Source organism: Fopius arisanus, unplaced genomic scaffold, assembly GCF_000806365.1.
Source record: "Fopius arisanus strain USDA-PBARC FA_bdor unplaced genomic scaffold, ASM80636v1 scaffold00098, whole genome shotgun sequence".
Lineage (NCBI taxonomy): Eukaryota > Metazoa > Arthropoda > Insecta > Hymenoptera > Braconidae > Fopius > Fopius arisanus.
Genome location: NW_011887837.1, coordinates 234430 through 246962, shown reverse-complemented (window position 1 = coordinate 246962; position 12533 = coordinate 234430). Strand labels below are relative to the sequence as shown.

General features: G+C 42.8%; 4 protein-coding genes across 5 annotated transcripts; 2 read left to right on the top strand and 2 right to left on the bottom strand.

Moving 5' to 3' along the window:
* Window positions 1–96: 96 nt before the first annotated feature.
* Window positions 97–1682, bottom strand: l(2)k09848 (lethal (2) k09848). Its single transcript, XM_011312216.1, has 2 exons — window positions 1509–1682; window positions 97–1413 (listed from the first exon to the last, which is right to left on the bottom strand). The coding sequence occupies exons 1-2, from the start codon at window positions 1564–1566 to the stop codon at window positions 266–268; spliced, it is 1206 nt and encodes a 401-aa protein (XP_011310518.1). The 5' UTR covers window positions 1567–1682; the 3' UTR covers window positions 97–265.
* Window positions 1495–3195, top strand: LOC105270961 (SOSS complex subunit B homolog). Of its 2 annotated transcripts, none has more exons than XM_011312218.1 (3): window positions 1495–1574; window positions 2150–2695; window positions 2779–3195. In XM_011312218.1, exons 2-3 carry the CDS (start codon window positions 2240–2242, stop codon window positions 2992–2994), a joined length of 672 nt encoding a protein of 223 aa, XP_011310520.1. In that variant the 5' UTR covers window positions 1495–1574; window positions 2150–2239; the 3' UTR covers window positions 2995–3195. The 2 variants fall into 2 exon arrangements, with proteins under 2 accessions (XP_011310520.1, XP_011310519.1); XM_011312217.1 differs by lacking the exon at window positions 1495–1574 and adding an exon at window positions 1765–2072.
* Window positions 3032–5918, top strand: LOC105270962 (solute carrier family 35 member C2). The gene is made up of 5 exons (XM_011312220.1): window positions 3032–3096; window positions 3592–3826; window positions 3914–4208; window positions 4334–5056; window positions 5205–5918. Exons 3-5 carry the CDS (start codon window positions 4005–4007, stop codon window positions 5559–5561), a joined length of 1284 nt encoding a protein of 427 aa, XP_011310522.1. The 5' UTR covers window positions 3032–3096; window positions 3592–3826; window positions 3914–4004; the 3' UTR covers window positions 5562–5918.
* On the bottom strand, window positions 5641–12450 carry Jarid2 (Jumonji, AT rich interactive domain 2). The gene is made up of 3 exons (XM_011312221.1): window positions 12080–12450; window positions 6692–11777; window positions 5641–6602 (listed from the first exon to the last, which is right to left on the bottom strand). The coding sequence occupies exons 1-3, from the start codon at window positions 12163–12165 to the stop codon at window positions 6216–6218; spliced, it is 5559 nt and encodes a 1852-aa protein (XP_011310523.1). The 5' UTR covers window positions 12166–12450; the 3' UTR covers window positions 5641–6215.
* Between the last annotated feature and the right edge of the window lie 83 nt (window positions 12451–12533).

The following is a 12533-nucleotide window of genomic DNA, read 5'->3' as shown; positions in this document are numbered from 1 at the left end:
TCGTTTCTACATTAACGTAGGAGAATTAATGATTTCCCACTGACGATTTTTTCCCCCAATATAATGGACTGCATCGTAGATTGAAGAGAATTGCAGTAAAACTTGATCTATAGCTTTATTCCCGTTCTGAATACAAATATAAATGTATTCACAACATCTGTAAAGAGCTTTTGACATTTTCAACGCGGACGAGAAAGATTTAAAAATAATCTACTCTAATCCTCAAGCCTAACACAAAAATCCTTTAAAAATATTAATCTCTCCTTTACTTGACGCGATTTTTCTTGTACGCTGGATTTCTTCGTGTGCTGGAAGACAGAACCCTCTTCTTGATACCAGGAAGCCGACATTCATGAATTTCATCCTCTATCACTGGCATTTTATCGAATATTTCGTCGCACTCGTCAACAATAGTCTTTTCTTCCTGTTCGTCAGTCGCTTCGATCACTTCGATGACTCCGTCAGCCTTATCCCCTTCTCGTTTCTTCTTCCCCGAAGGATCTATGTCGAGGTCGGCGTTCGACCTCAGGACCATGCAGCTTAATCTCGAGGTGAGGTAGGTCTTGTGCAAAAGTTTCTTTGTATCGATGTGGTGCACACGCAAATGCCTGTCCAGACCAACACTCACTACGTAGGGATTATTCCTCGTGCAGGCGATTGATGTTATGCTTCCAGCAGAGTCCTTGTAGGTGTTGAGGATTCTTCCTGGACTTCGCAAGTCTATCAAATTCATTATTCCTTTTCCAGAACCAATAATAATATGTTTCTCCTTTGGGGCTACAGCTAGAGTCGTTAAGGCTTCGTCCTTTACTTCTAAATTAATAACTGGACGTCTCTGGGCACTGGGATCGTACAATCGAACGTGTCCATATCTGCTGCACGTGGCAATTTGGGAAGACTCTGATAGAAATCCAATATCTGATATCCAGAGGGGAACTTTTAGCTCTAGCCAGTCGTGACGAACGTTCTTCTCCTCAAATATCCTTGTTTGCTTCTCTAAATCGAATAATTGCAACTTGTGCTCGTTTCCCCCTGTGGCAATTACGTTTTTGTCGACACTCGAGGGTCTCATTCTGTGTAAATTTTTTCCAGCCTCCACCAATAATTCCCCCATATCCTCGTTCCTCCAGAGCTTCACATCACCAGACTCTACTGCTGTTAATATTGCATCATCATAACGTGAAATACCCCTGATAGATCCATCTCCAGCTTCGCATATGAAGGTCGAAGCAAACGAGGCTATTCCACATTCATAAATTTTGATACCCTTCTTATCCTTTGTGCCATATCCAATCAGAACCTCGTCCTCATTCTCATCGCTCCAGGACATGGCTGTGACCTCGTGATCACTTGTTATCGAAACTAAATTCTGTAGATTCTTCATTTTACACAGACTCTTATCATATTTTATTCCTGCAATGTACAAAGTGAAAAAATGTCATACGTATTAAATCAACTATTGTTCGTGGTTATAATTTAATTTATCCTTCTAAGTGGTAGTTACGTGCCTTTAAAAACTCCGGATTTGCCTCCAACGAACAAATCGAAATCATCCTTGGACTTCATTATTCACGGTAATGAATGAATATAATTTTTTATTCTTAAAAATCACAAACAAAAACACTCTGGAGACCTCGTGACCACGTGTTCACTGTTGGCAGAGAAATTGTTTGACTGTAGCGAGAATTTACGTGCATTGTAGAGAAAATTCTTCACATTGCACCCCTGGGATTGGTCAGGACCAATAACCTGTCATCATTATGAGCTTCTGACTGTTTCTGACTGAATTGTTGTGGACTTCTAACCTCAATCACGAGAATTGACACAGTCACTTGTGTAATCAACAATTAACACCCATTAATTAACAATTCATTTTTATATACGAATTCGCAGAGTTTTAGTCAATCGGTTCTACCAAAAATTAGGAGCCAAAAAAAAATCACTCCAATGATGTATGTTCATTCGACGATCACTTATTCATGATTCATCGAGAACAATTCCTATTTTTTCTACATTTTGTTTCGTGGTTTTCACTTGATAATTATTTTTTCTGAATGCAGAAGGTCTCCGGGGTAATTATCATCAATCATTTGTTGGAAAAGTATTCGTGATTTAGAAATAGAACTCTGTTTTTTTTTGTATTTTCCAGAGTTCCACCAGCTGATTTGTTCCAGGTGTCAATAATGAGATAGAAAAAAAAACGGTGACGAGTCAAATTTCGTATAAAAAATAAAGTATAATGGATTTCGTATGTATAAAAGACATTCGACCTGGACAGAAGAACATAAATGTGATGTTCATAGTGTTAGAGGTGGGTCATCCTACGATAACTAAAGAAAATCGTGAAGTGAGAACTTTCAAAGTGGCTGACAGTACAGCGTGTATGAATGTCTCGATTTGGGACGAACCTGGACAACTGCTGGTACCTGGAGACATCGTCAGGTTGACGAAAGGCTATGCCTCGGTCTGGAGGCAGTGTCTGACACTGTACTCAGGGAAAAATGGAGATATTCAGAAGATCGGGGAGTTCTGTATGGTTATCAATGAGCAAATGAACATGAGCGAGCCCAACCCAGCGTTGGCACAACAGCTGGTGAATCAAGGGGGTTCAGGCCCCCCTGGCAGCAATATTAATAGCAATATTGTTAATAATGGGAATGCCAATAACGTATCCAATTCATCCAGACAGCCTTTGGTAATTAATTCCTTCATTTCCCGTTATCAGTTCAATAATTCAGACTGAATTGAATTATCAATTTCTTTTCTGAATTTTTTTAGGCAACTAATACGACCTCGTCCACTGCCTCCACCTCCTCAACAGCACCAGCTGGAAACTCAACAAAAACGGGAAATAATTCCGGGAGCACGACGTCAGGACTTCCTGGAGGCTCGGCTAGATTTAGCGGTGATACGATAGCCACGAAAACAACTGGCAAAACAAATGTGAGGGGCAAAGGTGGATACAGAAATGGAGGTCGCAGTGAGCGCAGATAATACTTTACATTTATTTTCCTCAAACGACTCAATGACTCATTCAACGAGTGGTGCATCCACTGGAACTATCGATCGGAGCTGATCCAAGTGCTATTGATCATTGTAATTTTGTAATTTCACCTAAGAATTACTTTAGATGTAGTGATTTATTCGATTGAATCATGTAAAATTATTTGGAATAATACTTGTATCATATTTGTACATGACACTTTCTACGCAATTTTCATTCGTCAATTTAAATTTATTTCCTTCTTTCTAAAATCTATAGTTAATCAATATTTCTAGGTAATTATTAATTTCATGAATAAACATTGCAAATTTTTTTTTTACACATTATTAGCGGTCCCAAAAAATGTGTTTTGAGATTTCCTCCGAAGATCGATATTATAAATAATGGAAAACTCGACTTATCTCTGAAATTCCTGAATTTAATTATCTCATCGATATGTCAATTATTTATCTTTTATGACGTGAATAATGCCACGAGACACGGAGTCGTTTCACGAACCCCTCAAGCTGCTATCAGCTCACTGACGTTGACGTTTTGTCGACAAGTGTGTGGTGTACCACAAATATCCATATTTTTGTATATTCCAGTGTGATTCATGATTGATAATGAGAGTAAATCGCGTGCTACTCCTCAGCCGATGCCTGTAAATAATATCTCAAGGTTTGAGGGAATAAATCGTGCAACTGGTGATCGGTTGTTCGTTATTCCTGAGAAAATATGTGACGAGTAGTTTGAGGTTATATTTACAATCAGAATCTCCTAATTTCCCCATAAAATTCACACTAACTAACACTGGGCCCTGGGACAAGTGAAATAATAAAGGTAAACAGCGTACAGCAATTGATTATTTAATTATTTTCATTATTTTTTGTAATAAAAATTGTGTTGAAACAATCTGACGTGTTCTAGGCCACGGGGCAACGATGGTGCAGGAGAAATATTCCAGAATGAAGAGAATGTGATGATTTTTGTAAAGAATCCGAATAAATAGAAATCAAATATGCCCAGGTCGGATATCAAATATGAAATCGCGAGAAACGATCCGGATACGACGGACTATTATCTCCAACATACGGAGGACTTTCAGCCCTCGACGAAGGGAGGAAAAACACTTGGACGAACACTTGCTGTTTCTATTGTATTAATTGCATTCTACTTCGTTCTATCCGTAGGACTTACGTTTTTTCAGCAATGGTTTAATCACGTGAGTTATAATGACGTTAATAACGATTATTAATTTACTGACGGTCGTGGAATTCATAAAACAATTAGGCTCTCGTAGACTGTTATTTCGAATGCAATTTGGATGGACATAATTTGGTTTTTCAGAAATATCATTACCCTCTTTCGACTGTGTTATGCCACTTGGTAATCAAGTGGACTCTCTCTGGAGTTATAAAAAATTTTTTGAGATGCATGAACTCCAGGACGCATCAACAAATGCGTCCAACGTGGCCCAGTATTGTTTCAACAATTGCTCCACCAGGAATAGCCAGTGGATTGGATATTGGGTTCTCCAATTGGGCGATATCCATGATCACTGTGTCCTTGTACACAATGACCAAGTCCACAGCGATTATATTCATCCTTGGATTCTCTCTGCTCTTTCATCTGGAGAGAAAGTCCTGGTCACTTGTGGGTGTTGTTGCCATGATATCCACGGGTTTGATAATGTTTACGTACAAATCCACTCAATTCCATCTCCTGGGGTTCCTCCTGTGTCTCGCTGCCTCATTTCTCAGTGGAATTCGGTGGACCTTGGCACAGGTGATCATGCAAAAGTCCAAGCTCGGGCTGAACAATCCCATTGACATGATCTACTACATGCAGCCTTGGATGCTGATCGCCATATTTCCTCTCGTTGTGTGGTTCGAGTGTGGAAAATTGTATGTAGAGCTCCAGGATGTTGACTGGAGTCAGTCTGGAGTTGTGACCTGGACAGTAACGGCTGTGTTGGCTGGTGCCATACTAGCTTTTTTTATGGAAATTGCAGAGTATATGGTTGTTACGTATACATCTAGTCTCACTCTCTCGATCTCCAATATTGTTAAGGTAATATTTTATTATGAAATAATCAAAAATAGAAATAAGGGGAGATTGAAAGAGAAAAAAATCTCACAGCCCCGGGAATTGGTCGAGAATCTTTGGGGGAGGAATGTGACATTTTTCCAAAATTGGTTGCTTCTTTTTTTTAATACAGGAATTGTGTACCGTCGTATTAGCTGTTGAATTCAAAGGCGACGAAATGAGCGGCCTGAATGCAATAGGTTTGTTGGTGTGCCTCGGTGGCATAACGCTGCACGTGATACAAAAAATATTACTCCACAAAAAGCAGATGGGTGAGAATCTAGAGTTGCATTCTAACTCAGTCATAAGTAACAGCTCTACCTTAGAAGATACGGGTGGAACGAATGTGCCATTATTGACGGAAAAATCCACATCGTTAACGAATCTGTTGAGCTCCAACTTCAGTACTGACGATGAGGACGATTTTAAGGATAAAGACAATAACAGTGATGTACTTTTTGACATATTGCAACGAAGAGAGCAATTGTAAAGATGGTTTCAACATTCCACTAACAAATATTTATTTTGTTTTGATTGAATAATGTGCATACGTATGTAATTGCTTCTTCTAATTTACGTACTATCGTATTCCGTCGGAAATGATCTATAAAAGCCTTCCAGTTCATGTTTTAATGCAAAAAAAAAATCATCCAGAGTCATTAATTCCTATTTTCTTCATTTTTATTTCTGATTCACGCACAATAACAGTCGATTCTTTCGAATTAGTCATCGAAGAAGATTTTCCATTTTTTTCGAAACCCCAGTGTCCATAATTTTTATTTAATTCATTGGTCAATGCATCATTCCATGTAAAATGTGTAATTAAATAAACGAAATACATCTCTTATGCCACTGACTACTTAAATTATTATTCATTTAAATTAGAGCATTAACTGCTCTCAACACACGATCACTAATTGCGGATAAATAATGTAAGTAGATTCTTCTATGTTCATTATTATACATTAATCGATACATTTAAGCTATTATCGAATATAAAACTAAGACTGAATGTTAAAATGGAATTACATTTGGCACTCGAGCAATTTGCGTGATGTGGAAATTTGGAGTATTACAATTATCCTCTTTAGAAATAGAAATAGTGCCCCTATATCTACAAATGATAACTGCAAATTGAGAGACCTTAGTCCGACTGTTTTGCGGATTTTTTCTTTGATTTCGCCTCGATTCTGTCCTCCAATTTGTGAATGAGATCATCCAATTCGTCCTCACTATACGTATACTTCAACGTGCAGTATTTCAGCACCTGTTTTTTATGTGAAAGCAACTGTAGAGCATGAGGGAGACAGTAGGTGCTGTCATCCTGTGAATTATTCATCAGTGAAACGAAGAGATTCATACGACAGGTTTCGCACTCGAAATCCCCATCATCCTCCTTCACCTTGACAGCTTTCTTTCGTTTTCCATTGTCTGGGAGTGGCAATTTCTCCTTCTTCGACAGCCCATAGTACTCCAACTGCTGACGATAATGCAACTCTTTCTCCCTTATCTTCATCATAACTGGCAGTATCTAGATTTATTGAAGAAAAATGAAAAAAACAATGACACATCGAATAAATAATATTGCAATAGGTCGTAAAAATTTCTTCAACAACTCACCTGTTTCAAAATATCAATGTGCGACCTGGAGTCGTTGATAATACTGAACATGAGTCTCTCGAACGAGAACATGGAAGGCTCGCAGCTGTCCTGTAAATCCTTGAAGATCTCCTCGGCATTTCCCAGCCACGTTGTCTGGGCAAAGTAAACACTCTCCGAGACGACGTACCCAGTGCAGATACTGGAGGTGAAGGCTTTGGGAAAGACTATGATAAATTGTCCAGGTTCCTGCACAGTTCTGCAGAGTGGCACCCCATTGGAGACTAGCATCTCAGGTGGTACCATGGCAGTGTCACTTGGCAGCCAGATTTTTTTATTCTTGCAGAATCTGGGGACCATCTTCGAGAGTGCCTCCCGGAAGTTGTCGTTAAATTCATTAGGGATGCCATACCAAATCTTCTTGGCTCCAGTGTGAAGGTACTCGATCCAGGGCAGGCCATGGGGATCCCTGTACCAACAACACGCACTGAAGAGCATTCCCACGTGGATTGTAGGGATGGTGACACCCATCAAAGGCCCCAGGGCCCTCAAAACTGATCCAGAATTATTGGTCAACACTTTTAGATTCCAGGGATGCCTGGCAAAGGGGCTATTCTTCGCCACGGAGAAGCCAAACCCTCGACCACTGGAGTCAATACTAGCAGCATGAACACAAACATGTCGTTTCCTCTCTGAGACATGCCTCCAAAATGCAGTCTCTACATCTCCAGAGGAAGCCTCACTCTCGTTTCCCTGATTCCTAGTATTATTCTCCCCAAACCACATCCTCTGCGTATTCCTAGCAATCCTATAGAATGCGTTAAGAGGCATGTTTCTTCCTTTCACGATGCACTCCTCGGTCTCGTCTGAACTGTCCTCCTCCTCTTCCTCGTCATTAGTGCTGTCGACGGAGGATAACGATGTCGTGGAATCGTTGAGCCTCTCGAGGGCTTTGGTCTCCCTTCTCCGCCACTCTGTCTCCACGTCCTCGAAGAGCTTCTCTCTCTCTTCAGTGCTAAGGGTATCATAGGGCAGGAGATACTTGCAGTAGATGTCGTCCAATTTGGTGACTCTGTCCTGGGCGGACTTGGGGATCTTCATGCCATCAGCGACCTTCTGCCACTTCTTCTTCTCGATTACCTCCTTGAGGCCCCCGAGACTCTGCACAGTCTGATAGAGATGAGGAAGATCGACCTCCATTCCACCGATCCAGGGAGGCTGGGATAATGTAATCGATTGGGTAGCCAAGTACTTCTTTATCGCCATCATCTCCTTCACGTTGGGCCCCCAACGGTGCAGCATCCTGTGAACGTACTGATTGTATGCTGTGAACCTCATGTCATCGGAGACCTTGCACTCGGGTTTAAAATTCGAGGGTGGTACAACCTTGCAGATGCCATACTTCTCAGCAAGTGGACGAATCTTCTCGATGTATTCCAGAGGGTCCTGGAAATCCTTCTCTGTTGGATGGAACGTGGGGGCATCAGCTAGTCGAGCCTCTGCTTTATCAATTGATGTCGACGCCCCCAGGCTTGCACTCTGATTCGACGAGAGGGATTCGGTGTCATTCAGACTCGTTGAGTTCTTCTTCAATCGTTTCTCCTGGCGTGACGTCTTCAAGGCCTCTGAAGGCTTCTTCTTGGTATCACGAGTTGATGACGATTTTCCCGAGGGTTTCTTCATCTTCTCTGGTGTGGCAACGTCGTTTTCACCGTCGTGTTGTGCTCCACGTAGAGTTCCATCGGTTTTAACTGGTGTGGTGGGAGGACTTGAGGTAGACGTCGATGGGACTGGCTCCGTCGAGCCTTGAGGTGCTCTCGTCGTGGGCTGAACTGTTCCGATTGGCGGACATCTGGTCACTGTCAACGGAGGTTTTGTTACCAGCTGTGCTCGCAGTAGGACTCGCTGGTTGGGACCGTTGGGGCCCTCTGTTCCCAGTTTGACAGCCACTCCCTGGATCAATGGCTGACCCTGAAGACTTGTGAACTGAGACATATTTCTCCCAACGTTCTCGAGGGGAATGTAGAACACCTGGGTGTTATTATCATCGTCGTTTGAATTCGTATTCTCCGTCTGAGTAGAAATCTCGTTGCTCGTATTCTCAGGGTTCTTCGTGGAGTTTTGACGATTCTGAACTGGATAGAAGGAGTTCAGACCCTGAGGATCGTTATCGTTGAAGTTTATTTGCACTGCGATTGATGTGGAGCAGCCGTCGTTGGTCCAGATGGGGATATTCTTCAAAGGAATAGAGTTTGCAATGTCTCTATCAGACTTATTGCCTTCCAATGGAGAATTTTTATTACTCTTGTGAGTTTCTGAAGACTTCTTGCCCTCCTGGACGCTCTCCACTTTATTATCTCTCACTCTTCGCCTAAAGGGCGTGCTGATAGGCGTCTCTGTCTCACTCTTGAAAGCATAGACACTGCTTTCATCCTCTGGGGAGAAGGCATTTGAATTTGGAGTGGACAGCTTTCGCTCCTTTATCCTCGACACGAAGGGTCTTCGCACTTGTGACTGAGTTTTTTTCTTGTCGTTTGGGGATGGTGTTGTCGCAGTCTCATTATCACTGACGACTTTCAAACTATTAATGTCAGACTCGTTGTCAGTGTCTGGGACCTGTTGACTTGTTTTTTCAGTGACGACATCAAGAGCTTTTCCGGTTCTCCCTTTGATGATTTCTTTGATGTCAGCGTTTATTTTATTTCTGTTCGTTGGGATGCTGGAGGCCTTGGCGGTGGCTATACCAGTGCTCGAGAGGACGATGCTCTCGGTTTTGAGTTTGTGGTGATTGTGGCTCAGGTCGATGGTGTTGAGCTGCTTCTCCGCGATCTTGGCGATGGCTACGTTGACTGGTCTTACGAGGTGCTGAATCTTTGTGGGAATCGAGAGGTGACAGCTCGAGGGGGTAGTTGCACTGGGGATGCTGGAGACATTTGACTTGGGTATATTTAATTTCGGTTTCTCTGTGTCGAGGCCAAAGGGAAAATTTATCACAGTCTCCATCTCAGCTTTGCTCTCCTCTTTCACCATCGAGCTCTCATTCAGCCACTTCTCGATCTGCTCTGTCGACATGTTGACTCGTTCCTTACGACCCATTGATTGCAGTGTTGGCACGTCGATGAAACTCTTCTCGAGGGCCTGGGGTGGAGTGACCGAACTGATCGACGTCTTCTTCGAGATAAACTGAGGGGCAGCTGCCAAATCTTGAGTCATTCCGCTTTTCAGGGGTACTGAACTTTGTTTCTCGGGGACCTGGGGAATTTCCTCGGGTTTTTCCTTATGACAGCCCTCTGTTGCCTCTATTTTATCGTCAGTCTCGTTTTTTCCAGCTTTTGGGGCGTCATTGTTCATTTTGAGTGAACAAGGACTAGACACGTTCCTCGTTGATTTCTTGCTGAATCCACGAAACGATCCCTCGTCATCGGAGCCCTTTGGGGTCAGGATCTTATTCATTTTCTTAATCATTATCACAGGCTCTGGGGGAAATTTTCTTGTCACCTCCGTCGACTTGACAGAACGTTTGGCTGGGGGTTTCGAGGATTTTGTCGATTTATTCATTCGATTGAGGACTGTCCCCAGGTCCTCGTCAGACTCTGCAGAGTGAACCTCAGATTTTTTCTTTACGAGCTTCTTCTGCTTCTCGGGATTGGATTTCAAGGGACTATTCCCTCGTCTCGGGGAAGTACTGGGTGACTCATCGTCACTCTTTCGTCTTGTTCTCATCTTCTTCCTGTCCTTCGCTGGATTAAGGGATTGTTTAGCAGTTGGTCTCAAGGATTTATCAAATTTTTGGTCTGGACTTTTGGCAGCCGATCTGAGTGTTCGAATCACCGAGGATTTAATCACCAAAGAAGTTCTCCTTGTGATTGCACGAGTTTTCACACTTGTCTGATTGCTTTTATCGGAGTGAACAGAGAAGTTATCCTCACTGTCAGAGTATTTTGAGTTCTTCACAGGCCTCTTCGTCTTGAGTGTTCTCTGGGAGCTCTTGTCCTCGTCGAGGATTTTTTTCCCCGACTGAAGAGTCTTTTTCTTCTCACTCAGAACCTTTTTCGCTGAATCACGTCGAGCATTTGGAATCTCGGGAAAGCTCTCCAGGGACATATTATCGTCGTTGTCCAGGTCAGGGCTCACCAGCTTTCGACTGAGGATCTCCATGTACACTGCAGCTGCCTCCTTCGTCTTCCTCGAGGGTCGCTGGTTGGAGGGCGGTGCGGGGGCCTCTCGATGGGATCGAGTCACTCTTCTCACTGAGTCCAATTTCATCTTGCCAGTGCTCTTCAGCTTGTTTAGGTCCTTCAGAGGTATTTTGACAGGCGGATTCTTTGATTTAGGAATTCTCTTCTGAATGGAGTGGTCCTCGGAATCCCCACTTGACTCACTCTTCTCGTCCAGCTTCTTCTTCAGGGGCTTCTTCTTCCCTTTGGGCAGTATTTTATTAGTTTTTGGGATACCCTTGTCCAGGGATCCACTACTCCTCAGGCAGATGCTCTTCTTCTCGATGTGCTTCAAGAAAACATTCGATGATATTTTGGTGGACTTGAGGAGAGGTCGATTGGCTGCTGAACGTGTCCTCATGACTGTCGTCTTAAACTTCTGTTCGATTCTCTGTTTAGCAAGTCTCTGCTCTTTATATTTTTTCTTCAAGGCCTGGACTGTCGACGTGGCTGTCTTATATTTATTTACTGTCACTGTTTTGTGGATAACGGGGAATTTCTTTTTCGTTGTGCTTGGAATCGATACTGAGGGGATAGGTTTTGGGGGGCTGGGGGGTTTGGAGTCTTCTCCATGGGTTTTGGATGACACTGTGGGTGGAGGTGTGTGGGGGGACGAGGGCGTCTGTTGTGGGGTAGATCTACGCGGTTGTTTGTTCTCCTGTTTATCTTTTTTTGTGCCCTGATTGAAAAAATTGAGACTTGGTGGTAAAATTGATGTGCCTCGGAAGCAGAGGAATGTCAGGAAGTCCTCTGTATTCGGGCGCTTGTGGGTGATGAGCTCGGTTACTAGAATGGGCTTTGGCCTTTCCTTCTCTTTTACCAGGGTGGGTACTGGACTAAAGATCGTCGCCACCCCCTGCGCGAATTTCCTCTGGGCATGGACCTTTGCCCTGGAAAGGAAGACCCCGATGGAAATCTTCAGATTTTTTAGGGGAATCGGTTTACATGCAGGAAGAGCTTGCGGTAGTTCTCGCGACGGATGCAAAATCAAATTCAGAATAAAAAAGACAAACGCTTTTATGTTCAGCCTCGAGGTAAAAAGATGTTTTAACAAAAAAAAATAATGAACATCAATTTAAAAACTTGGATATCCTTAAAGAGCAACTACCAGAAATGAAAGGTCTGAAGAGATGGAGTAAGAAATTTTTGAGTAATGTCGAGAAGAATGGAATAAAGAGAACACAAGGATTACCTTTTCGGAGCTGTAGAGGCAGGATCCATGAGATCCACTAGGTCTCCTTCCTTCCTCTTTCTCTTATCATTCCTTCCCAGGACCATTGTCGACGACTTCCTACTTCCAGCAGCAAATGGAAGAACTCCTGGACAATCAGGTCGCCACAATTTTCATTTTATGTATAACAAAAACCCCAGAACGTCCCTCGCAAATCAATAAACAACGAAAAAAATTAAACCATCTCCACTTATTTATCCCGAAAATTTCCTGAAACCGTATAAATTATCGATTGGAACAGTTGCTGTATGGCACTGTCCCCAAAAGTCATCGTTTTCACCGAAGATAGACCTGGGGTAGACCTAGACCCTCGGGACGACGAGTTAGGATGACTCCAGGAATTCTAGTACTGGTGTCAAGGCAGGGAGGGCGCGATAGTGTAGTCCTGGGTAAAAATCCTGAACGATTACAGGTC